General features: G+C 40.5%; 1 protein-coding gene across 1 annotated transcript in view; it reads right to left on the bottom strand.

Moving 5' to 3' along the window:
* The window catches only part of AMFR (autocrine motility factor receptor), a 40,641-nt gene extending 17,113 nt beyond the window's left edge, over positions 1–23,528 (bottom strand). Inside the window, exons 1-8 of the mRNA XM_060131669.1 lie at positions 23,123–23,528; positions 15,751–15,843; positions 12,290–12,454; positions 10,777–10,929; positions 8,028–8,068; positions 7,730–7,862; positions 5,525–5,658; positions 4,569–4,679 (exon numbers count right to left, since the gene is read on the bottom strand). Of these exons, the coding sequence (XP_059987652.1) occupies positions 4,569–4,679; positions 5,525–5,658; positions 7,730–7,862; positions 8,028–8,068; positions 10,777–10,929; positions 12,290–12,454; positions 15,751–15,843; positions 23,123–23,389 (1,097 nt within the window). The 5' untranslated portion in view covers positions 23,390–23,528. The remainder of the gene's footprint in view (positions 1–4,568; positions 4,680–5,524; positions 5,659–7,729; positions 7,863–8,027; positions 8,069–10,776; positions 10,930–12,289; positions 12,455–15,750; positions 15,844–23,122) is intronic.
* Between the last annotated feature and the right edge of the window lie 2,148 nt (positions 23,529–25,676).

The raw sequence follows: 25,676 nt of genomic DNA, 5'->3' as shown, positions 1-25,676 counted from the left end.
AAACAATTCCATGTACAATAGTATCCAAAAGAATAAAATGCCTAGGAATAAATGTAACCAAGGAGATGAAAGACTTGACACTAAAAACTATAAAAGATTGCTGAAAGAAATTAAAAAAGACCTACATAAAAGGAAAGGAATCCCATGTTCATGAACTGGAAAACAATATTGTTAAGATAGCAATCTTCCCCCCAAGTAATCTACAGTTTCAATGCAATCCCTATTCAATTTCAATGGCCTTTTTTGCAAAAATGGAAAAGCGGCTCCTCAAATTCATATAGAATTGCAAATAGCCCCAAATAACCAAAACATATAAAAAAAGAAAAAGTTGGAAGATGCACCATTTCCCAATTTCAACTTACTACAAAGCTACAGTAATCAAAACAGCATAGTACTGGAGTAAAGATAGACATATAGACCAATGGAACAGAATTGAGAGTCCAGAAATAAACTCAAACGTCTATGGCCAAATGATTTTGCCAAGGATGCCAAGACCATTCAATGGGGAAAAAAAGAGATTCTTCAACAGATGGTGCTGGGACAACTGGACAGCCACAAGCAAAATAATGAAGTTGGACCCTTACCCTCACTTCATGTACAAAATTTAACTCAAAATGGATCAATGACCTAAATGTAAGAGCTAACACCATAAAACTATTAGAAAAAAATTATCATGACCCCAGATTTGGCAATGGATTTAGATTTGACATTGAAAGTATGACCTACCAAAGAAAGAATAGGTAAACCGGATTTCTTTAAAAATTTAAAACGTGTGCATCAGAGGACATTACCAAGAAAAAAGTGAAAGGACTTTATAGAATGGGAGAAAATATTCACAAATCATACATCTGATAAGGGTTTAGTAACCAGAATACATAAAGAACTCTTACAACTCATCAACAGAAAGACAACCCAATTAAAATAGGATAATTTGGCTTGAATAGATATTCTCCAAAGATGATACACAAATGGTCAACAAGCATGTGAAAAAATGATCAGCATTATTGGTCATTAAAGAAATGCAAATCAAAACCACAATGAGAGACCATTTTACACCTCAGGATGGCTATTATCTAGTATAAAATGTAAAATGGTGTACTCGCTATGGAAAACCGTATGATGGTTCCTCAAAAAATTAAACATAGAATTACCATATGATCCAGCAATTCCACCTCTGGGTATATACCCAAAAGAATTGAAAGCAGGGTCTTGAAAAGAAATTTGTACACCCACGTTCGCAGCAGTATTATTCACGATAGCCATAAGGTAGAAACCACCCAAGTGTCCATCAACAGAGGAATGGATAAACAAAATGTGATATATACACACAATGGAATATTTTTCAGCTTTAGAAAGGAATGAAATTCTGACACATGCTACAACATGGATGGACCTTGAAGACATCATACTAAGTGAAACAGCCAGACATAAAAGGACAAATATTGTACGATGTGCTACTGTGTGAGAGCAGTCAAATTCATAGAGACAGAAAATAGAATGTAGCTGCCAAGGGCTGGGGAGAAGGGGAGATTGAGGAGTTAGTGTTATATGGGTACAGAGTTTCAGTTTCAGAAGATGAAAAAGTTCTGGAAATGGATGGTGGTGAAGGTTGTACAACAATGTGAATGTACTTAACGCCACTAAACTGCACACTTTAAAATGGTTAAAAAAATGGTTAAAAGCTAAATTTTATGTTATGTATTTTACGTTATGTATGTATTTTTTTACCACAATGAAAGCATAACATTTGAGAATTATCATTTTAAAAAACCCACCATAGGGCTTCCCTGGTGGCACAGTAGTTAAGAATCCACCTGCCAATGCAAGGGACACAGGTTCAAGCCCTGGTCCAGGAAGATCCCACATACCGCAGAGCAACAAAGCCCGTGAGCCACAACTACCGACGCTTGCGCATCTAGAGCCCGTGCTCCACAAGAGAAGCCACCGCAATGAGAAGCCCACGCACCACAACGAAGAGAAGCTCCCAATCGCCATAACTTGAGAAAGCCCACGCACAGCAACGAAGACCCAATGCAGCCAAAAATAAATTAATTAATTAAAAATAAAAAACCCACCATAATGAAACACCACTTCCTACCAACTAGGTTGGCTATAATAAGAAAAACAGAAATACATATTGGTGAGGATGTGAAGAAATTGGAACCTTCATACATTGTTGATGGGATATAAAATGGTGCAGCTGCTGTGGCTAAGTCTGGTGGTTCTTCAAGAAGTTAAACATAGAATTACCCTGTGACTCAGCAATTCCACTCCTAAGTATATACCTAAAAGAAAATCAGGTACTCAAACGGATACCCGTTCACAAATGTTTATAGCAGCATTATTTGCAATAGCTAAAAAGTGGAAATAACCCAAATGTCCATCAATGGAAGAACGGATAAACAAATTGTTTATTATTTTAAAGAATTTAAATTCAGCCATAAAAAGAAATGAAGTACTGATACATGCTACAACTTGGATGACTTTGAAAACTCTATGCTCAGTAAAAGAAGCCAGTCACAAAAAAGTCACATATTATATGATTTCCTTCACATGAACTGTCCAGAAGAGGCAAATCCACAGAGACAGAAAGCAGATTAGTGACTGCCAGGTAACACGGGGAGGGAGGAGTGGGTAGTGACTCACTTTAACGACTATGAGGTACTACTCTGGAGTGATGAAAAGGTTTCGAAACTAGAGAAGAACGGTGGCCTGCACCACACTGTGACTGCACGAAATGCCACTGAATTGTATACTTTAAGATGGTTAATTGTATGTCATGTGAATTTTGCCTCAACCAAAAACATTAAATCCTAAAATTAATCTAATCATGTGATTGAAAACATTTCTTCTGGGGTGAAATACACTCTCTTTTGAGTTAGTCTTCCAAACTGTCCCCAAGCTCCTTAGGAACTACCTGAAAGTTTTTTCAGAAATGTGTGTGAATTCTCTGGTCTTCCAACCTCATCAATCAGCACCACTACCCATCCAGTCGCACAGCTGCAAAACTAGGAGAATCCCCAACGCCTCATATTCCTCGTTTTCTCACAGCCAATCTAGCACCACGTGCTTCCTAATCCTTCTCACGTCTGTCCACCCTCCTCCAGCTCCACTTCCACCACACCAATCCACACTCCTCTCAGCACATACCCGAACCACTGCAGCCCTTACTAACTAGTCCCCCTGATCTTTTCAAACTGCATCCCTGACCCCGAGCCCCCACTTTAACCCCGTCAAGTGGCCCTCAAGCCCCTGCAGGGTCGCTCATGCCTGCTTCTCCTGCCTCAGCAAACACCACTCCTCCTCTGACATTCTGAGCTCCAGCCACATGGGTTCTCTTTAATTCTTTGGATACGCCACACTCCCTCCTGCTACAGACATGTTCCCTCTGTCTCAACTGCTCTTCCACCTGATCCTTTCTTCTGCTGACTTAACTCCTACTCATCATCAAGAGTCACTTTCTCCAGGTGGGAGTCAGGTTCCTTTGTTACAAGCTCTCAAGGACCACGTTCCTTTTCTTTAGAGCACTTATCTCAATTCATCATTACATGCTCATAAACACGTGTGGTTAATTCATGTCAGTCTCCTCCATTAGGCTGAAAGCTTCGTGAAAGCAAAGACCACATCTGTCATTTTAATTTAATTCCCCAGAACCCAACACAGCACCCAGCACATTAAAAAAGAAAGAAAGAAAGAAAGAAATGTGTTGAGTTACTGATACTCCAGCTCCAAAGTCCTTGTAATATTAAAAAGGAGAAGAAAAACTATTTGGGAATACAAAATAAGGAAAGGAAGATTAAAGATGTAAAGATTATAACTTTCTCAATATGCAAAATTGACCACAGATACAAAAGGCCAAAAGATACCTCAAGGTCCATCAACACCAAAAACATCCAATCTATAAACAGAATGATCTAGGCTAGACAGACACATTTCCTGTGAGATCTCTAAAAATGAATAATATAAGGCAGTGAGGACTACAACAGAGACAACAGGACTCTGTGAGAACGGAACAACCTGTACCACACACAGATCTAGTCCAGTCATGAAGGTTTGCAGAAGATCCCATTTTCTAATTCCTGATAACACAGTCACAGTTCTGGACTGCTTAGTGCTTCTCATCTGATCCCCATCTCAGCACACTTCCCTGGTGTGTTTTTTTATGTTGCCTTAGGGCATGTACAAAATGCAAAGATATATATTCTCACCAGGGTAAGAATAGGGAATAAGCTGTTAGAAAGCAAGGATCCCCCCACCCCTTTAAGTCTTACAGGCGTATTTGCTATATCTCAGAACTTAAATGGAGAAGAAATATGAAGATAACTAACACACCCAGAAACTAAGATGGCAACCTGTGAGTGGGGAACAGTCCTGCCGTGTAGGGAAGAGGCTGAGGAATAAGGAAGACACACCCAGGCTCCCCATCCCACTCAGTACCAGCACCACGGCCAGTCTGAGGGAACGTCCCCACTCCTTGGCTAAGGCTGGTCTTAAGCCCCAGCACAAAAAGCACCCACATGCCCCTGGACAAAACACCAGTCCCATGTGACCCTTTGCAAAGCTCCTACTTGTGGAAAAGATGTCCACAGGGCAGTTTCCTCGCAGCCTGCATGGAGTCCCAGCAGATGGCACAGTCATCGTTATTGACAGCCAGCTCCTCTGGAGTTGCAACCGCAAACCTGCAAAAAACAAAGTGCAACTGGCAGGGATCTCCGTCAATTCCACGCACAAATACCGAGCACCACTTACTTCATAGACTTCACCTTTAACAGCACAGTTACAGAGGAATCGTGTTCAGTAAAAATTCTCCACCCACGAAAAACACTACACCTGCATTCTCTTCATAGCCCACCAAACAGCAAGAAATCTATACACAGAAACTGACTCTGTCTTAACAACGGCTCCTGTTAGTGATGACTTAAGCGAACATTTCTGGGTAAATCAGAGGAGTTAAGACCCCTCAGAGAGCCAAACTGTTCCCTTGGACACAAAAAGGATACCCATTGATCTCACACTTTCAGGCTTGGTTTAGCCTCAGGATGGCAAGGTAGTACCTCCTCCACTGAGGTTAAGAGTATGAGAGGGAGTATGTGTGTGTGAGCACGCATGCGTAAGGAAGAAAAAGGGCAGAAGCCAAAGGAAACATCCATTTAATAATAATGATGATAAAAATAATGACCTAATAAAAGAACCTAATCTTTACTGAGCACGTACTATGTACCCAGTACTGTTCTAAGTAATATTACTTTCATTATCCCATTGAATCCTCCCAACAGTTCCAGGAAGAAGGTTCTGCTATCATCCCTAGACTTAAGCAACTGAGGCACAGGGAGGTAAGTAAATTGCCCAAAATCACACGGCAACTAAGTGGGGCTTCAAACCCAGGCAGTCTGACTCCAGAGCCTATACTCTTCACTATTCCGTTAACAGTTTACAAAAGCAGGTTCTCATATAATCTGGGATCTATTATTATTAAAGATCTCAAATGAGTCAACATGAGCAACGTCAACTTGTGCTTACTTACCTGGCTTCCATGTTTCCAACCACTCGCAAATAGTTCTTGTGCCGGCGGATTCGACGTTGTACCTCATGAAACAGGTAACGCAGCTGCATAAAGATGACCAAGCTGGCCATGGATAACCAGATGTTGCCAAATAACTTAACAAGAGGGAAAGAGAATAAAATATACAATAAAAGTGAATGTGAACTTGCTACTGCTGAGAGTGAGGTATGCAACAGAAGCTCTGAATTGTGGGCGAAGGTGAACTGGAGCAGTCATTCAGAAAGCAAATGTGCATATTTCTCTCACTACCCTGAACAATGTACAAACTCTTTGGCCTAGTCATTCCATCAACAGCAATCTTTCCTGAGGAACTAATCAGAAATTTTAAAGTTTTATGAAAATGATGCCCCTCCATGCAATTATAAAACAGAAAATCAGGAAATGGACACAATGCCCAGTAGGGGAATAATTATACTGTAAACTCATATAATGTAACATTATATACTCATTATATTTATTGTAAAAAAAATTATAGCTTATTATTATATTTTATATATAACATTTTGAAGATTAATTACATGGGAAAATAATATTTAAGTGAAAAAGGATAAAAGTACTTTAAAAAAACTAATATGTGACCAAAAAAGGTATGTGCAAAGATGTGAAGTAGCAAACAACTGAATACAGTCTAAATATTCTATTATGGGAGCAGGCTGTTCAATGGCTGGGGGTGGGGGAATAGGAGGAAGGTGGTCAAAAGGTACAAACTTCCAGTTATAAGATAAATACATAGTGGGGATAGACGTACAACATGATGACTATAGTTTTAACAGTGCTGTATGGTATATTCCAATTAAATCATTGCACCTCTATGCAGTGGAAGTTTTATCTTAAAGGTATTAAAATGATTTAGAAGAATTTTGTTGCTAGGGCTTCCCTGGTGGCGCAGTGGTTGAGAGTCCGCCTGCCAATGCAGGGGACATGGGTTTGTGCCCCGGTCCGGGAAGATCTCACATGCCGTGGAGCGGCTGGGCCCGTGAGCCATGGCCGCTGAGCCTGCGCGTCCAGAGCCTGTGCTCCGCTACGGGAGAGGCCACAACAGTGAGAGGCCCGTGTACCGCAAAAAAAAAAAAAAAAAAAAAAAAAAGAATTGTTGCTAGCATAGGAAGATGTACATAATATACTAGCTACAAAAAGCCAAAACTATATGCCCAATACACAAGCTCCATTGATGAATGTATGGATTTGAATATATAAAGAAGCAGTAAACACAACAAAATGTCAACAGTTATCTCTGGATATTTGTTTGGGGGGGGCCTTTTTTTGTTAAAGCTACTTCTATTTTATTTTTTATTTTTTTAAATTTTTTATTTTTTTGCGGAATACGGGCCTCTCACTGTTGCGGCCTCTCCCGTTGCGGAGCACAGGCTCCGGAGGCACAGGCCCAGCGGCCATGGCTCACGGGCGCAGCCGCTCCGCGGCATGTGGGATCTTCCCACACCGGGGCACGAACCCGTGTTCCCTGCATTGGCAGGCGGACTCTCAACCACTGCGCCACCAGGGAAGCCCTGAAAGTTACTTTTAAAAAGTAGACTTATAGAAATGCTCTACGTTTAACCCGAAAATTTTTAAATTCTACTTTGATAGGCTTACAATTTAAATAAATTGCCCACCAAATATGTTGATTCTCGCCATTCACAGATCACTGAAGTGCTAAACCAATGAAGCAGGTTTTCAGCATGGTGATTTCTTGCACACCAAAGTAAAATGTAAACAATGAAGTAGGAGGAATTAAGAATAAAGACTTTGTTTTTAATTACAAAGATAGAAAATTTATGAATCCATGAAGTAGCTAACACTGTGGAAATTCCCTTTACCACCTACAAAGTAACTATTAAATATTAGAAGCCACAGAAACTATGAGGAGAGGAATTCCCTTAATTTCATGCTAAAAGCATTATCTACTGACTTGGTCAGCAGAGTCACCTACGTCTAGACAGCAAACACCTCCTGAGCTGGGCACCAAACTCATTCCACACTGCTTTATACCTGTTGGCCAGAAAAAAAAAAAAAAAAGGGAAAAAAAGGGTGGAGAACAGCTGCGTCGTTTTTACAGTCTTTAAGTGGGTCATCCACAAATGTTTCACCTGTCAAACGCTGTACTAAACAGGGTTCCTGATTCTAAAACACTTGGCTGTCTGTTAGAGCTCCCTCTGGGAAACTTACCAACATGTGAATATGATGCATGAGGTCCAGGGACAACAGAGTGAGCTCCATGACAAAATCTGTGTAATAGACATACGTTCCCTTTCCTTCCCACGTTCCTTCGTGGTTGAGGTCCCAGAGGTGAATTACATATCTGCAGTGAATAGAGAAGAATCATGTTAATGATTTACTGTTACAATTGAATTTGTTTTAAACATGATATACTACAGTCACATTTTTATAAATTTTTTATATGCTGTATCTTAAAATCAACTGTATGAGTAGACCTCCATCACCACCCTCCCAAATTGCTACTCACCGTAAAATCACATGAGCAGTCCTCACTGTCACAAGAAGAGACTATTTAAAAAAAGAGAGATTTTTTTTCTTTTTAGTAAAATTTAGGATTGCTTAGACCAAATTTACTTTTACAAAGTGATAAAAGTTCTCAGTTCAATTAAAAATCAGGTTGGGGTGCTTCCCTGGTGGCACAGTGGTTGAGAGTCTGCCTGCTAATGCAGGGGACACGGGTTCAAGCCCTGGTCTGGGAGGATCCCACGTGGCGCGGAGCAACTAGGCCCGTGAGCCACAACTACTGAGCCTGAGTGTCTAGAGCCCGTACTCCGCAACATGAGAGGCTGCGATAGTGAGAGGCCCGCGCACCGTGATGAAGAGTGGCCCCTGCTTGCCACTAGTAGAGAAAGCCCTCGCACAGAAATGAAGACCCAACACAGCAAAAATAAATTAATTAATTAATAAACTCCTACTCCCAACATCTTCTTTAAAAAAAAAAAACATCAGGTTGGAGGTCGGGGACTTGAAGGAGGGTAGTCACAAGATACCAGTTATAAGATAAATAAGTCCTGGGGATGTAATGTACAACATGATGACTCTAGTTAACCGTGCTGTATGGTATAATTCAAAGTTGTGAAGAGAGTAAATCCTAAGAGTTTCCATCACAGGGTAAAAAACATTTTTGGGGGTATGAATATGCGATGATACTTATCATGGTAATCATTTCACAACAAATGTAAGTCAAGTCATTACGCTGTACACCTTAAACTTATACAGTGCTGTATGTCAATTATATCTCATTAAAACTGAACGAAAAAAAAGCAAGTTACCGACCATTTTATTTCATGTGCTTCAAATTTCCATGGAATATTTTCATGACCTAGAAACAACTTATATTGAGCATTTTCCTGTTAATAGGTGGCAACCAATTACACCTGTCCATCTCCTGGGCATGCCTTCTACAATCTTGAGGTCACTGAGTTTGACAATCACTTATATTTTATACTGCATTAAGTCACCATAATTGATTATCCTAAGAGGGTGTCTGAATACTTGGTGACCCTATACCCAAGGTACAGCTTAGGTACTACTATCCTAGATATGAATCCCTGCTCTCTATATAATGCTTTCTGCACCCCCTTCACCCACGCAGAAGAAAACAGATGAAGGAAATCAATAACAAAATAAGACCCTCATAGTATTCTGCATTAAAGAAACTAAGAAAAATTTCTTCTTAATCTAGCAGAATAAAACTGTTAACATTCTTTACGTTTGAGATCAGGAAACTCCCGTTTACAAATGGAAAATATTTTACATAGAAGAGAAACACTATAAACATAAAAATATGATTTAGTTCAAAATATCAAATCTGTAACATAAATTATCTTAAAAAAATTGATGAGCTAAAATTAAAATATGCCCTATGACCCAACAGACCTATTTCAAATGTCTTTAATTTTAGGTATACCTTTTTTCAAACTTTGGCCTAATACTAATTAAAAGTTAGAGAAACAAAAAAGGAAAACCCAGTATCATTCAAATGGTGATTTATAGTAAAATATATCTAAAGCAAACTAATTAACGTCAGAGTAAATAAAATTTTAAACATATTTTTTTACATGTGTATACCTTTCACATACAGAAAGTATTCAACTAGGATTGCAAATGTTTTTATTAAGTACTTAAATGTTCTTTCCTTATTTTTCTTACACTACTATATTATACTCTGAAATGAATGCTATTAAGCAAAATAAATTTTAACCCTATTCTAACAATTCCCAATTAGTAGTTCAAACTCAGTATTTTGATATTAGCTATCTACTGATATTGATATTAGATATCTATTATTTCATTTTTCCATTAATAATAGCAATTATGGACAAGATAAAAGTACTTTGCCTTTGGCCTGAGGAAAAAAGCAAATATAGCCACTGAATATAAAGAACATACAAAAAAATTTGATTTCTATTGAACAGAAATTAGTATTTTCAGAAAGGGTTTAAAAGTAAATTTTAAAATATACATGAATATCTCAGATTATTCTTTCAAAACAATGAATACAGTTTGCATATATATTGTATTATTCTATAAAATCTTAATTTATGGCCTATCTGAAATAACCAATTACAGGATATTTCCTTACTAATTGTTTACAATATCTTAAGGAGAAAACTCTTCCCACTTGGAAGTCACAGAACTTGGATTGTGCTACTTTTGCCACTTTGGAACTTTAAGCAATTCACTTCACCCTCCATGCCCGTTTCCCCATTAATAAACAGGAATAATAAAATGAGTCAATATATGTAAGGTATTTAGAACAATCCCCAGCATATAGTAAGCACTATATAAATGTCGGCAAAAATAATTACAGTTGACCCTTGGGCAATATGGGAGTTCATCCCCATATGATTTATAGTCGGGCCTCCGTATCCAGTTCCTTTGCATCTGTGGATTCAACCAACCAGGGACCATGTAGTACTGTAGAATTTACTACTGAAAAATATCCATGTATAAGTGGACCCACAAAGTTCAAACTCACGTTGTTCAAGGGTCAACTGTACTTTTTATTATGTTGTAGCAAGGATTACGTGAAATAACATATGTAAAAGCAATCAGTACCAATACCCAACCCCAAACGAAGGAAGTCAAAAAATGCTTGTTAAAATGAAGACCAGATATCCACCGTGGGTGAAAATAATCTGTCAATAATCCTCTAGCTTCCTTGAAAACACATAGGAACATAATCAGAGCAAAAGCCCATCTCTGCATCTTACCTCTGCAGCCATGAAAGCCAATGTGTGCATCCCATGGGTGTAGCCTGTGACACAACAGACAACTGCTAATCCACAGCAGGAAAGCAGCATAGCAATCAGTAGAGACAGAACTCGACCATGGCTACTCATCGGTGTGGTGGGAGAAAAGGAAAGCTAAAAATGCAAAACAGGAGAAGGAAGCTCACTCTTCAGCATGGCAGTGTTAATTAAACCTGACTAAGCATGGCAGTGTTAATTAAACTCAAGGTTAACCTTGGTGTCTTTGCTTGGAGGTCTGTGCGTAGCCGCACAGCCAAATGGAAGCCGAAAAGTATCCCATTACCAGATGGTCAAAATTCTCCAACCAACCTAAATATGAGTATGAGCTGATATTTTGAGATCTTTATCATTTAATTTATGGAATATACATTATGCTTGCCTCTCAAATTCTCAAGGATCCTCCTACCAGTGGGATTATAAACCTCTAGAAACAATTTGCCAAAGAAATGTAATTCTCTCTTCTGGCTTCAACAGGACTCAACTTCAACAGGGCAGCACCACATTCTGTTGTGTTCTTTCACAATTTTGTTCTAGCCCTAATCCCTCAAAGTCACTTGGGAGGACATTCCTAGCCCGTTCACGGCTAGGACAACTGAAGCGTAATCCAGGTGCAGACTGACTACTACCATAATGCTATGTTAACAGTATACAGCTTGGCAAGGAAGGCCTGGAGCTGTGACTCCTGAGCAGGAAGGTGTAGATACCAAACCAGTCGGGGAGGTCAGAAGCGCCTGTCCATGGCCTGGGATGGGGGCTGAATTATGAAACAGCTGAAGGCTTTGGAACTGAGATTAACTCACACAGACGTGCAAGGACCACCACGGTCCATGAGGACTGGGTAAAGAAAGGGGCAAGCAGGGTTGTGGAGTGGGTTTAATGGAGGGGCAGGATTGTAGGCGTCCATTTACTGGGGATCCACGAGATTAGTTCAGGACTACTAACAAATGAAGATTCACCCACACAACTCTGAAGCCAAGAGGCAGATCTTGTACCCAGGCAGAAAAGGTTCACTTCTCCAGGGACCAAGGAAGCCAAGAGAGCTAATTCAGCCCTGGCCCAGGGTGGAAACAATGCAAGCTAGTCAGAAAGAAGGGCTCCAAGAACCAGAGTAAGAAGGGGGAAAATGGAAGGAGATTAGAACAGAAAACGTCTGGAAGAGACCAGCTTTTTTTCAGTTTATATATTAAAGTTTCCTTGCACTGTGATCAAAACAGTTTGTGTAGGTGATTTGACCTCACGGGGGCTGTAATGCAACACTACTGGGGAGGGGAAGGAAACCTCCCTAGGGGACACTGCTCCTGCATTCCTTGGCTGCTGCAGAAAGTTCCTCAAGAAACAGGTAGGAGGTACCTGATCCAGGAGCCTTCCCTGGGAGAGCTATCCTGCACATGTGTGTCACGGCTCATTCATATTACACAATTCAGACCTGGCAAATGTGTGCCTAAGCAGGAAAAGAGCTTGGCTAAAAACTTACATATTCAAACCGGTCCTTGCAGAGCTGAACCATCAGATGCAGAAATACCAGTCCAGCAAACCAGAGGCACCACATGACCACTTCTTCCACTGTCTGGACATTCAGCACACCAAAAATGAAAATGAACTTGTAGAAAATGAAATTCCAAAACTTGTCTTTGAGGTGCTAAAAAGAAAAATATTTATAAAGGTGATTACCATTATACCTAACCCATTCAAGGAGAAGGTAACATAACAAAAGCTGGCTTCTAAGGAGAAAATAGTCTATTCTCAGCTTTCTAACACTTGTCCACAAGAAAATATCCATAGAAGGCAAAGAAAAAATGAGCCCTCTGAAGAATAAAGGGAAGCCACCTAGAAAGTAATCTATAGATTTTGGATTGAATTCCTTAGTTATGAAATTTTAGCCATTAAAAGGGGAGTGATATTAGTTTAGTACCTTATGTATTAATAATACATATACTTCTAACACAAAATAAAAAAGAATGGTGAGAGCTACAAGTATCATTTTTAATACTTCTACTCTCTAGATTTTTAAAACAAACAAAAGAAAAAGACTGGACATTCTTCTTCCTTTTTTTTTTAAACATCCTTCAGATTCAAAAATAACATATGCTCATTTGCCAGCCATAATCAATAATGTATGAAAAAGTACAAAGAAAATTAAAACAAAAATGATGCCTTAACATTTTTATGCATTTTTCTTCCTAAATGTAAAACATTGATTTTTGTATACTTTTATTTCACTTATATTGTGAGAACCTTACCAGTGCCAATGAATACTGTCTGAATAAGACCACTTTAGTGGTTACACATGGACACCGAAATGTTTTTTTCACCATTCAGAAAATGTTACAATGAATATCTTTGTACAAGTTTCTATTTTTTCAGCATTACAGAATCAAAGCTTACGGATATTGTTATGGTTTCTAATAAGTAACATCCATCTGATTTCCAAAGAAGTTATATAAATGTACACTCCCACAGAAGTATATCTGCTTCACTGTACTCTTTCTTACACTGAGGATGTCCAGTTTTAAAAATCTTTACTATCCTGAAAAAAAGGGCAATGAGGGGCGTCTAGCCAACAGATATTAAAAGATACCTCAAGCCATCTGTGGGAGTGGTGGCAACTGAGTGCAGAGGATAAGGATGAAAATATGGCTCCTAAGTATACTTTTATGTATAGTTTTGAACCATGTGAATGTTTCACAAATTCAAAAACTTAGAAAGAAAAGCAAAATTGAATAAAAACAGAAATAATTGAACCTACATGTGGAACAAATTGATAATGTGACTATTTAAAGATAAGAGTTATTTTGAGAACTTTAAAACACTGTACTCTGACTGTACACCCTTTGTTCAGAGAACAAAATGAACTAGGAATCCTTGGTGAATGTCTGTTTCCAGATCTGGGGCAGGAAAGCATGAAGTGAACCTAGAACATTTTGTGTCCTGGTTCTGAACCTTCACTCCACCATCTATCTGCTGTGTGGCTTTGGGCAAGTTACTTACAATCCCCAGGCTTTGGTTTCCCCATCTATAAGACGGGTCTTATAACAACAGCGTATATCTCATAAAATAGCTGGGGTAACTCAGTAAGTTAATATATGTACGGTGCTTAGATAAGTGCCATAGTAGGCAGTAAGTGCATTTAAAAAATTCTTTGTTCTACACTGCCACTTAACCGTTGAATATTTGTCCAATTTTAGGTAGTCAATGTCTTTGCCTCTAGCATTACTCTATTTCTTCAAGTTTAAGCACCCAGAGAGTAAACCCATGTCAATTCTGTAGCATTCTAACTCAAAACGGTGCTTAAGGGTTTCCCTGGTGATGCAGTGGTTGAGAGTCCGCCTGCCAATGCAGGAGACACGGGTTCGTGTCCCAGTCCGGGAAGATCCCATGTGCCGCGGAGCGGCTGGGCCCGTGAGCCGTGGCCGCTGAGCCTGCGCGTCCGGAGCCTGTGCTCCGCAACGGGAGAGGCCACAACAGTGAGAGGTCCGCGTACCGCAAAAAAAAAAAAAAAACGGCGCTTAATAAATGCTACTGGATGACACTGGTCAAAAAACTGTCATCACTGAACAACATGAAAGACGCGATCTATACTGAAAAAACTGAAAGTAGAGTTGAGTGACAAATGTGCCCATTATGATTACCTCCAGGTATTTGAAAAATCTCTATAATACTCCAAGGTTATATTTTCTGTAAATTTTGAACTGATATTTAACATTTTAGGAAAAAGAAAGCAGTATGTAAGGCCCACTGGTGCCAGATCAATCCACCAGCAATTAGGTTGCTTGCCTGGCCTGACCAATTTCTGGCCCACAAGTCAAAAGTTCTTCTTGAAAACGAAAGAAGCATCAAAAAAAAGCTTCTGTATCCTACCAAAAAACCCTCTATGTTCTACTGATCCCATCTGGGAGACCTCTGGAGTCGATATTTTGGAGAAAGTACTGAATACTCACTAATGAAAAATTTCTGGGAAAACAAAGAGTCCTGCCCTTAATAGCATCCAAGGGCTCAATTACACAGTAAATGCATTTCAACTCTAAACTAGGACCTCAGCTGATTTAATAACAAGAGATTTGGGTTGAAAAGGATACGTAAGGGGTGAGGCCACTGTTGTACTTTTAATGTAGTAGGTTCCTGTGTCTTACCACTGGGATAAGATAAAGTACAATATAGTTCTGTTTCTATGTTATTGTTTTAAAGGCCAGTTCTAAATTCTTACTTTAAAACACACTATTCTACACTCCATCCACTAAAATCCTTGGGGAACTGCCAATCTGTACAGTATGCTTGTGACATTAATTCTTTAATGAAAGCACCTCCTGCTCATACATGCATTCTGAGAGTAATGTTCAAATGTCAGACTATCTCACCTGAACGCTGCTTGTAGAATGATGAATCTTAATACACTTTTCCAAAGGGAAAACCCAAAATCTCTCGGTAAATTCCTTTGGAAAAGAACCCATATTCTAAAGAATGATATATACAATTACTCAAACTAAAACAAGTCTGAGATTCTTTTAAAACTACTTCATAAAATTCATGAGGAAATAGCTATAAAGAACAATATTGGGACAACTTGGATACATTAAATATGGATTGTGGGCTATATAAAGTATTTCATCAATGCTGAATTTCCTGATTTTGATCACTGTGCTATGGTTACATAAGAAAATGTCCTTGCTCTTAGGAAACACATATTAAAGCACTTGAGGTTAAAGGGGTATGATGTCCCCAGTTTACTCTCAAAAGGATCACAAAAAATATGTATATATAAATAAAAGGCAACTGTTAGAGTAAATGGGGAAAAATGTTAATAACTCTGAATCTGGATGAAGTCTATATAGGAGTTCTTCATATTATTTGTACAACTCTTCTGTAAGTTTGAAATTATACCAAAATTTTTTTTCTTTAATCTGGTCACAAGAATGCATCCTTGCTATCTGGACTTACCTGTCTTTCGCTCACTCGAAGAGGGCCAAACACAATACACTGGATTAGCTTAGCCACCAACATCAAAACACAGCAAGCAGTATTTACTAGAACCTGTACACAAACCAAAGAAAGGAAGTTTATTTCCAGTTGAAAAATAAAAGCAGCTCTAAAAATTTTATATTAGGAATTCAGCCAACATTTCTAATAACTGAGACTTTCCAGTTTTCTACCAGTACAAGATAAGTAATATTTGAAGGGGCACATTTTTATGGGTGGCAGGGTACGGATGAGGAGTGGGGAGGAAGGTACCAACTCAGCAGTTAATTCACAGAGCCCTGTCCCAACATGTACCCCCCAGAAGGCCATCTTCCCCTTCAGTCTTAACTGAATTGTGTGTAAACTTTGTACTGTATGCACCTTAAAAAACCGTAAGTGTCTCCTAGGTACATCATTTCCTACATTAAGATTTTGACAGCCTAGAAGAAAACTTTTCCAGAAAATGCAGTTATCGTGAACAGTGAAGTCCACCACCCAAACATCCTGCCCTGCCCTGTCAGAAAAATAGGACACGTGGAGAAGAGTGTGGATGGTCATAAAAAATTCACAAGATCATGAAGAACTGAGAATCAAAAACATACACATTTTCAAGTGTATTGCAATGGGACAAAAGATATCTGTGGTTGGTGTTGGCCTTAAAGTAAAGGTTCTGGGGCATTCGAGGGGAGTGGAATCAAGAAAGCAGGAAGAGCTGAGAACTGAAAGGCAACCATGAAACAGCAATGACAATCCAAAGCCTTCTTCACCAGCAAGTGGAAAACTTTCTTGGTAATTAAGAGAGGGATCGCCTTACACCTAAACAACAAATGTAATGCTTACAAAATGAAAACGTGGGCCGCCCCTGACTCAAAGGCTAGTGTGGCACATCACATTACTGATGTTCAAATGATTTCTAAAACCACAGAACCTGAAAAAGCCAAAAGGACCTTGATGAAGACGGTAAAGAGGACTTTTATTAAGAGCAAATGAAAACAAACACCAACAACGTAAAGGCTGCTTCAATTTTGATTCACTAAGTTTACAGGAAGGTGGCCATATTCCTCTTTCCAGGTCATTCTTCCATCTACTTTTAAAAGAAGCAAATGATATTTTAAGAATAAGTAAATAAAAGGAAGGTGACGGAAGAGAGTAAGATAAGAAAGCAAACTCCCTAAGATCTCTTCAGGTTCCCCTTAGTGCTTCACACCATCCAGCCCTGTGGTAGCCCTGACACATTACATACAATGAATGGTAGCCCTGATTCATTAAATTATGTTTAGTTACATTCTGCCTGTCTAATGGGGCAAGGAAGTATGTGATGTATTTTCAAAGAACTGAAACAAAAATAGTGCTGAAAAATGAAACTCTTCTGGTAATTAAATCCTTCAAATAGCCAGGAAAAAACCCAAATTAGTTATCCAAAACATCCCACCTCCCTAACATGACTCCCTGTGGAGCAGCCCTCTTCAAAACATTCCAACAAATAGTGTAGAATACTAAATTTTAAGGAGATGAAATAGACGTTTAAAAGGCTAATCTTCATTGTGCTCTAAACCAGTTAATGGGAACTCCAATCATGTTAATTAAGAAAAACTGTCATAAGACAAAACTACAGCCCCGATCCTTCATGCCATATCCCCCAGCTGAAGAGGATTTTTAAAATCAGCCAAACATTCCAAGCCTAATTACAAAGCAGTTTTTTAAAATTCTTCCTGTTTTTGCAGGTAGGCTTACAAAGTAAAGAAATAAATTCAACACATTTAGCACCTACTTGCTCAAGGCATGTAGGACATTAAGAGAAATGAGGGTGATCTGGACCCTGCACTCAAAGAACTTTTAGGATCTACAAGACACAGAACTTGGTAAGCATCTAACAGACCAAGCCAGCTGCTGTGAGAACAACAGAGGAGAAATCAAATTTAGGGTTGCTTAATCATTTCTCTACCTTAAACAGCATTCTCATACACCTTGGGTTACAAAATAAGAAATAAAGTATTACTTCTCAGGTAAAACTTTTCTTAAGTTTTTCTAAGTTCAAAAATGAGGTATAGGGCTTCCCTGGCAGCGCAGTGGTTGAGAGCCCGCCTGCCGATGCAGGCGACACGGGTTTGTGCCCCGGTGCAGGAAGATCAGCTGGGCCCGTGAGCCATGGCCACTGAGCCTGCGCATCCAGAGCCTGTGCTCCTCAACGGGAGAGGCCACAACAGTGAGGCCCGCGTACCGCAAGAAAAAAAAAAAAAGAGGTATAAAAATTTTGTATCTTTGATTTACCAAAAAAAAAAAAAACAAGTGGAAGTCCCTCATAATTCCATCACCAGTAGATAAACATTTCCTATTGTAATATAAATGGAAGATTTAAAAATCAGCAAAGCTAAGAATAGAAAAAGAGATTGAGAAAGTAAACTGATATGAGAAAGGGATTTTATGTAAAAGGAAAGAGATAACCTTTTGTGAACTTTATGAAACTGAAAGCTATACAGGATAGGAAGCAACTAAATTATTTTAAGATCATGAATGAAGTGTTTTTAAAAACATCTCAATAATTATTAACTATTTATTCTATTCTACTTACAGAAAAATGTCTTAATTTCACAAATATCATTCCAATAAATTCTCAATTTTAAAATTGACAAAGGCTTGAAAAATTGCAGATACAGAAAGAAACATAATTACCATTCCTCATTTAAAAGCAAATCCCAGGATTACCATATACACGTTACTATATATAAAATAGATAATCAATAAGGACCTATCGTATAGCACAGGGAACTCTACTCAATATTCTGTAATAACCTATATGGGAAAAGAATCTGAAAAAGAATGGCTATATGTATATGTATAACTGAATCACTTAGCCGTACACGTGAAACTAACACAACACTGTAAATCAACTATACTCCATTATAAAAAAAAATTAAAATAAATTTCCAAATCAGATCCCACTAGGTCATCAGTGATATCCTTACAGAAACAACACTTCAGTCCATATTTAAACCAACGGAATTGGGACAAACTTTCTCACCTCACTTTATCCTTGCAGACCACAGTAAAAGTACTAACCTCATTCTGCTGTACACAGCTAACTAATCTTTCTTTGTGAGCAGAATCCAAACTTAAATGTAAGTAAATCTAAGTACAAGGGGTTCACTGGAGCACTGTTTATAAATAGCAGAAAAATGAAAACCAATTAAATGTCCATCAGTGAGGTTAGTTCAATAAACCGTAAAACAGCCATTCAACAGAATACAATGAAGCCAGGAAAACTAAGTCAGCAGTTCTGCATTTACTAGCATTATACAGAACCTTCAAGATAACTTGCTCACTGAAAAAAAAGCAAAGTGTAGAAATGTGATTACTACGCTACCTTCTGTGTATGAAAAAGAAAGAATATATATACATACCATATATATTTGTATAATATGTAGATGTGAACTGTGTCGACTTGATCAATCTGGGTATTTCTTAGTCTTCTACTTAACACCAGCACTAACTATCCCCTCCCCCCCCAAACACACCTTTTATCAGTCTCCTCCTTTAAGGACAACTGGAATGTTACTTTTCTGTAGGCTCCCAGTGACAAGTATAAAATGCCAGTAATGCAAACTCCCCCTTATTATACTGATGCTTGTGCTCCTCTTTGCACAACATTAGGGAAATAAATGAGATTACGTATACAAAGCATGCAGCATACATCTAGCGAGCAATCAAACAGCAATCTCCTTCCCCCCCCACTATAAAGATTTCTCCTATATTTTTAAGTTGTTTATCTAGGTTTATATCCTATTATTTACAAGTTTAGTCTTTTTCTTCAGCTGCCCCAACATTTCTGGAGCTAACATTTTTCTCTAATCATCTTTGGAATATTCATCTCATAAAGACTCAAACCGAGTAAATTACTTTCAGTTCTCAAGTTGTATAATTATGTGAAGATGGGCTCTTTGAAGCAGGAGTCAGAAACTTTTTCTCTAATGGGCTATCAGACAGTAAATATTTTTAGACTCTGTAGGCCACATGCTCTCAGTCACATATTCTTCCTTTCGGAAAAAAAAAACTTTAAAAATGTAAAAAACATTATTAGCTAATAGGCCAAATTGGCAACACAGTTTGCCAATCCCTGCTCTCAACGGTCAGTTCACTTTTATCCATTTTCGTTTTTGGTGACTTTTTCCCTTGACACTTCTTAAACGACTTCATTTGCATATAATTAAGTCATCAGAACCTTAAAACTTGTTTCATATGTCTATTTCTCCATTTTACCATGGCCAGCTCTTACAGTTTTAAAAGCAAATACATAAAAAAGAAAAAGAAAAAACCAGAACTGAAAAATAACCAGGAGAAAGTAATGAAACTAATGAGTAAGATTAATTGAAGTTGAAAAGCCAAAAACACCTGAATAATTCAAAACAATGATGGAAACTGATCAGGAGGTACTTTAATGGAAGTGACATCTGAACAATGTAAAATTACCCCAGAAATGAGTAACAAAATAAAACCTAATCTGGAATGAAAGTTCTAGAAAGACATGAAGAAACAAATAATCATGACAAACCTGGGTATTTGTTAGTGCAACAACCCTGGGAACCTCCCCTCACACCTGTTCTCAATGTCAGTGCCAGAGGGCCACCTGGAGAACTTCCTTTGGGGACTGGAGGCTTAGGTCACTACATCTCCTGGCCTCTTCCCTGTCTACATAAATCCACCTTCCCCACTGCAGTTATAGGTCTGCCCCTGAAAAGATCATCTCATCATGACAGCCCCTCCTCCCCTTCACTCCCACTTAAACCCTCTGGCCCATGAAATAATGTTCACACTCCTTAACAGAGCAGGCAAGGTTTACAACATCTGACCTTCACCCCATACCCCATCCTCTCCCTCATCAGTTTCTCAACCATTAACATGCCTAAAATCACCTAGGACATTAATCAAAATGAAGACATTATATCAGTATCTATATTCATCTAAACTGTGCCCTACAAAGATAAGTTTTAGAGATTCCAATATGCAAAATAATAGCTAGCAGGATTTGCAAACTGGCAGAAAGATCAATTGATTGTTTCGTCTTGCCTTTTTTATTTTTTAATATTTATTTGGTTGCACCGGGTCCTCGTTGCAGCAGGCGGGCTCCTTAGTTGGGCTCCTTAGTTGTGGCAGGTGAACTCTTAGTTGCGGCACACATGTGGGCTCTAGTTTCCCGACCAGGGATCGAACCCGGGCCCCCTGCACTGGGAGCAAGGAGTCTTATCCACTGCGTCACTAGGGAAGTCCTTTGTTTGGTTTTTAAAAAATTGAATCTGAGTGTCCTTGGGCAGGGCAAGAAAGGATCCATTCTGACAAAGGCCCCGCCATATATTCACCTAATAATGCGATCTGTCAGGCCTCGGAGGAAGGCATCTGAGATTTTGACTCCCACTAGTCTACTAAAGCAGAAACTTAAGTAATGAGTGATGAGGAAAACTGACAGTGCATACATGGAGGGTCTGAGGAACCAAGGAAGACCAAGATAAGTGTGAAAACCACAGAGGAAAGATGGAAGAAAAACAGCAAGATCAACTGAGAAAGGAAAAAAATCATCAGTAGATAGGAAGAAATTACAAACTCGCATGAGGCAAGACCTCTGGGAAGAAAAGGAAATTTTCTTAAAAGTAATAATTTTCACAGAAAATCAACAGGCTTTATGTAATGTTTTATGAAGAGATGTTAACCTTGGAATTTGAACATGAGTTTTGTAAAAAGAAACTCTGGGGAGGGGTAGGGAGATCATTAAACAATACTAGTAGTTGTTAAATACTACAGCAGTTCCATTTCAAAGGCTTATTTGTATCATATACTTAAATATATATATATATAAAAGACTACATTATATTCTCAACATTTGGCAAAATCACTCTCCACATCAGTTTACCTGCCAACTGAAATGCAAAAATAGATTTTTTAAATCTATGTGTAATAGAAATTAAACAAGAGACGTGTGGCTGAGTTCTTTCTCTTCTCCCTTCTTCTGTACTGTAAGGTTCAGCTTTACACAGCAGTGGAGGAATGGAACTTCACCCTTCACTGCCTTCTACTCACCTCTTCGTCAGAAGGACCAAGAGACTTGACCCACACCTGCAATTCATAAATCCCACTGCTTCCTGATGAAGCACAGTGGGATTAATTATAACAAATGAGTTGTGTATCATTCTGTATACTTGGAATATTAATCCCAGTCACTTACAGCCGGCTCTCACCCCAAAACGGGAATTTACAGAAGACAAGACTCTGGACCCAAGACACCACAGCAAATCCAAGGGACAGACTTCAGTCCTGGAACAACTTTTCTGATCGCCGTGGCGTTTCCGTGAGGCATTCAAAGGCTAAGGTATAAGCCAAGCTCTTAAGCCAAAATACTGTTGATCTATCTACCCGCCTGAAATTATCTGTTCTAATAAGTGAAACCAGCATTTATGCCTTGTAAATGCTGCTTATCTTACACTGGCAGACAAACTGGAAACCGTGTTTTAAAATGGATCACTAAAAGGAAAAATCCTGAGTTCAAATGGAGAGACACCTCTTGACTCCGAATGTTTTGGCTGCCTTCAGACATCAAAGGAAACTTTCATGAATCACCAGGTAAAAGCAGCAGGAAAGGAAGCACAGTTTGTGTGTTTGTTCTACCCAAACAGGACAATCACATAATAGGAAAAAAAAAGGCCTCTCTCCAAACAGGAATGTCCGAACACACCCAGATGCCTAAAATTCTCCTATTCTCAACATCCGAATTGTCTCTTCCCTCTCTTCGTGGGAAACCTGTTAACATTTCCGGGTCTGACAGAGTCCGAAAAGCCTTCCAACTTCCCTCCACAGTTTAATAAAATAGCCGGGGTAATTGACTGGCCGGTCCCAGCCAGGTCAAGCCGCTCTTTGAGGGCTCCTTGTTTCCTTCCCGGTGGTCCCTCAGAACCCCAACTTTGCTCCGCCATCGTTTACTTCTCCCCCCAACCCACCCCAGCACCTCCCCACTACACCCCGGCCCTGACCCTCCCCGGCCGGCCGCGTCCCCTCGCGCCCCGCCCCCTGCACCTCCCCAACCGCGTCCCAAAGTCCCTTCCTCAGGCCCTCAAAGGCGACCCTGCCCTCGGGACCCGCCCCTCCTCACGACCCCAAAGCCACCCCACCCCAACCCCTCACCGGGTCCTTCAGTGGCGCGCACGCGGGCGGGGCCCCGCCCCCCGGGCCTCGCACTCAGGGGTCCCGGGGGGAGGGGACCCCGGCCCCAGCCACGCCCCCCACAGATAATGGGTGACATGGCGGTCCCCACAATCCCCCGCCCGGCTCCTCTCCGCTCCTCCTCGGCGGGCCCAGCAGCCTCGCTCACCCACACGAATAGGCTGTCCGAGAGCAGGTACTGGGCCACGTCGCGGGCACGGGGTCCTCCGGTGCTCGGCCGGACGAGCGCGGCCGGGTCTGGCTGCACCGGGGCCGTTACCGGCTCCGCCTCGGCGGGCCCAGGCCCGGGCCTGGCCTCGGGCTGGCTGAGAGCGCGGTAGGCGCTGACGATGGTGCCGAGCAGGGCCAGGCCGCTGAGGCCCGTGTAGGTGCGGAGGCTGGGCCAGGGGAAGCGCTCGAGGAAGAGCAGCGGCATGGCGGCAGCGGCGGCTTCCAGCCCCCAGGCCTCCCCGCGCTGCGGCCGGGCCACGACGGCCTCGCGAACGGCGCCCACGGGCTCTGGCGTCGCCGTTGCCGTCGCCGCTGCCGCCGCTTCCTCGCCGGGCCGGGCCGCTCCTGGCCGCTCGCGCCGCTCCGCCCCGCGCCGCTCCCGCTGCTGCCCCTGCCGGCGCGGAAGAGCCTTGGCTGGCTAGGGGCGGGCCGCCGCCCCCAGCAGGGTGCGGGCGGGACGGGCGCGGGGGCGCGGCCTCCGTCCCCCGCCCCCATCGGTCGCACCGCCGCCTGGCTGGCGAAGGCCACGGCCGCAGGCCCTGAGGCCCAGAACCCTGCATTATCCTCCGCCGAAACCCCAGCTCGGTCTGGCCCGCGGACGCACGGGGCACCCGACCGGGGCCGAGCCCAAGCGTCACTCAGGCCCGACGGCGCTGACAAGCGGTCAAGCCCTGGCCGCGTGGCCGATCCGCGGGACTCGGGGACCCCCCACCACCGGGCGTCCGGCCACTTGTCCCTTCCCTTGCTTCCTTAAGCAGGTTACCCCGGAGCACCCCCTGCGGGCCTAGGAGCTTCCTAGGTGGCTGAAAGAGGAGATGGTGCTTAGGGAATAATAGAGGCCCTGACCCCATAGAAAGAAAATTAACCAACGGTCTTAAATTCCTCGCAAATAAAGTTTCTGCTGTTTACTCCTAACCTCCAGCAGAGTCTAAAACGAATCTGATTAAGCAGAAAATAAAAATGTGTTCCCTCATACAGCAGGTAGGAATGTAAAATGGTGCAACTATTTTGGAAAGTGGTCTGTCAGCTCCTCAAAAAGTTTAAACCTAAAAGTGACCATTTGACCTTGCAATTCCACTCCTAGGTAAATAACCAAGAGAAATGAAAACACACCACCACACAAAATGTGCACACAAATGTCAATAGCAACGTTATTCTTAATAGCCAAAGGTAGAAACAACCCTAATGTCCCTCAAGCGATGAATGGATACCTAAGTTATACCCCCTACAATGGAATAGTATTCAGCCATGAAAATGAAGTACTGATACATGCTGCAACATGGACAAACCTTGACAACATGCTAAGTGACAGCAGCCACACAAATGCCACATAGCGTGATTCCATTTATTCGAAATGTCCAGCACAAGCAAAAACATAGGTAGACAGAGAAAGTAGATTATTTGGTTGCTTAGGGAGATGAGGGAACTGAAGTATAAAAGCTAAACATGGATTTCTTTTTGAGGTGATGAAAGTGTTCTAAAATTGTGGTGACTGTGACACAACTCTGAATATACTAAAAAATCTTTAATTGTATATATGGTGAAATATGTAAAGTATAGCTCAATAAGGCTGTTAAAAAAAGAAAGAAAGAAAGAAAAGCACTACCAAAGAAAAGTGCTATCTTGGAGGTCTTATTCCTCATTGTATCCCCAAGGCCTGTACTAGTGCCTGATGCAGAGTAGGTATTCAGCAAATATTTGTTGAATCTTACAAACTTTCAAAAGAAAAGGACTAAAATATATTCAAGGTCTCTTTCATACCTAATATTCTAATTCTAAAAGTTTGTTAGAAAACAAAAGACCGCTCAGCTCAACGTTATTACTATCCAATTTGTAATTTTTAGAAACATCCTATTAAAGGGCCTGTGATGAACACAACAGTTTGGCTTTTACTGGGGAGGGAGGATGAGCGTACACACACACACACTTTTATATGAGATCTATATGATTATACTTTCAGTTCCCTTTGGTTCTCTACCTGCAGACATTTGATTAAAATGCTAAACTTTCAACTTTATTGGTAAATTAAGTTTTATATGGAAAAAAAAGGATAGTGATTTTCCACAAGTAACTGTTCTACTTTATCCAAGCCCCCATAAATTTTAAACCACACTATCCAACTATCCAAATTCAATCCAAGCCACAATAGTCATAAAATATCATATACCAAACTTGTCCTGTCACCATGAGGCTACTGTTAATAAATCTGTCCTTATTAAGGTATAGTATTCCACCATCTTGAATTCAAAGTGTTACACTCTGAGTTATATTTTGAGAGAACCACTACTTTCTAAGTGTTAAAACTTCAGGCAACCTGTTTCCTGGAATGACTTTGTGTTTAATAGCAACTTTTAACATTTGATTCTGACTACATAAAAACTATAGTCTAAATACTATACTTTTAGAAGCTTGTAATTTCTGAAGATTCAATATGAGAATAGGTGACATTAACCTAACTATATAAGGTTATTTTTTATTTGCATTTTAAAAGA

The sequence above is a fragment of the Lagenorhynchus albirostris genome, chromosome 19 (assembly GCF_949774975.1).
Source record: "Lagenorhynchus albirostris chromosome 19, mLagAlb1.1, whole genome shotgun sequence".
In the NCBI taxonomy this organism is placed as follows: Eukaryota; Metazoa; Chordata; class Mammalia; order Artiodactyla; family Delphinidae; genus Lagenorhynchus; species Lagenorhynchus albirostris.
Note: the sequence above shows the minus strand (reverse complement) of the source record. Positions and strands in the feature narration are given on the sequence as shown.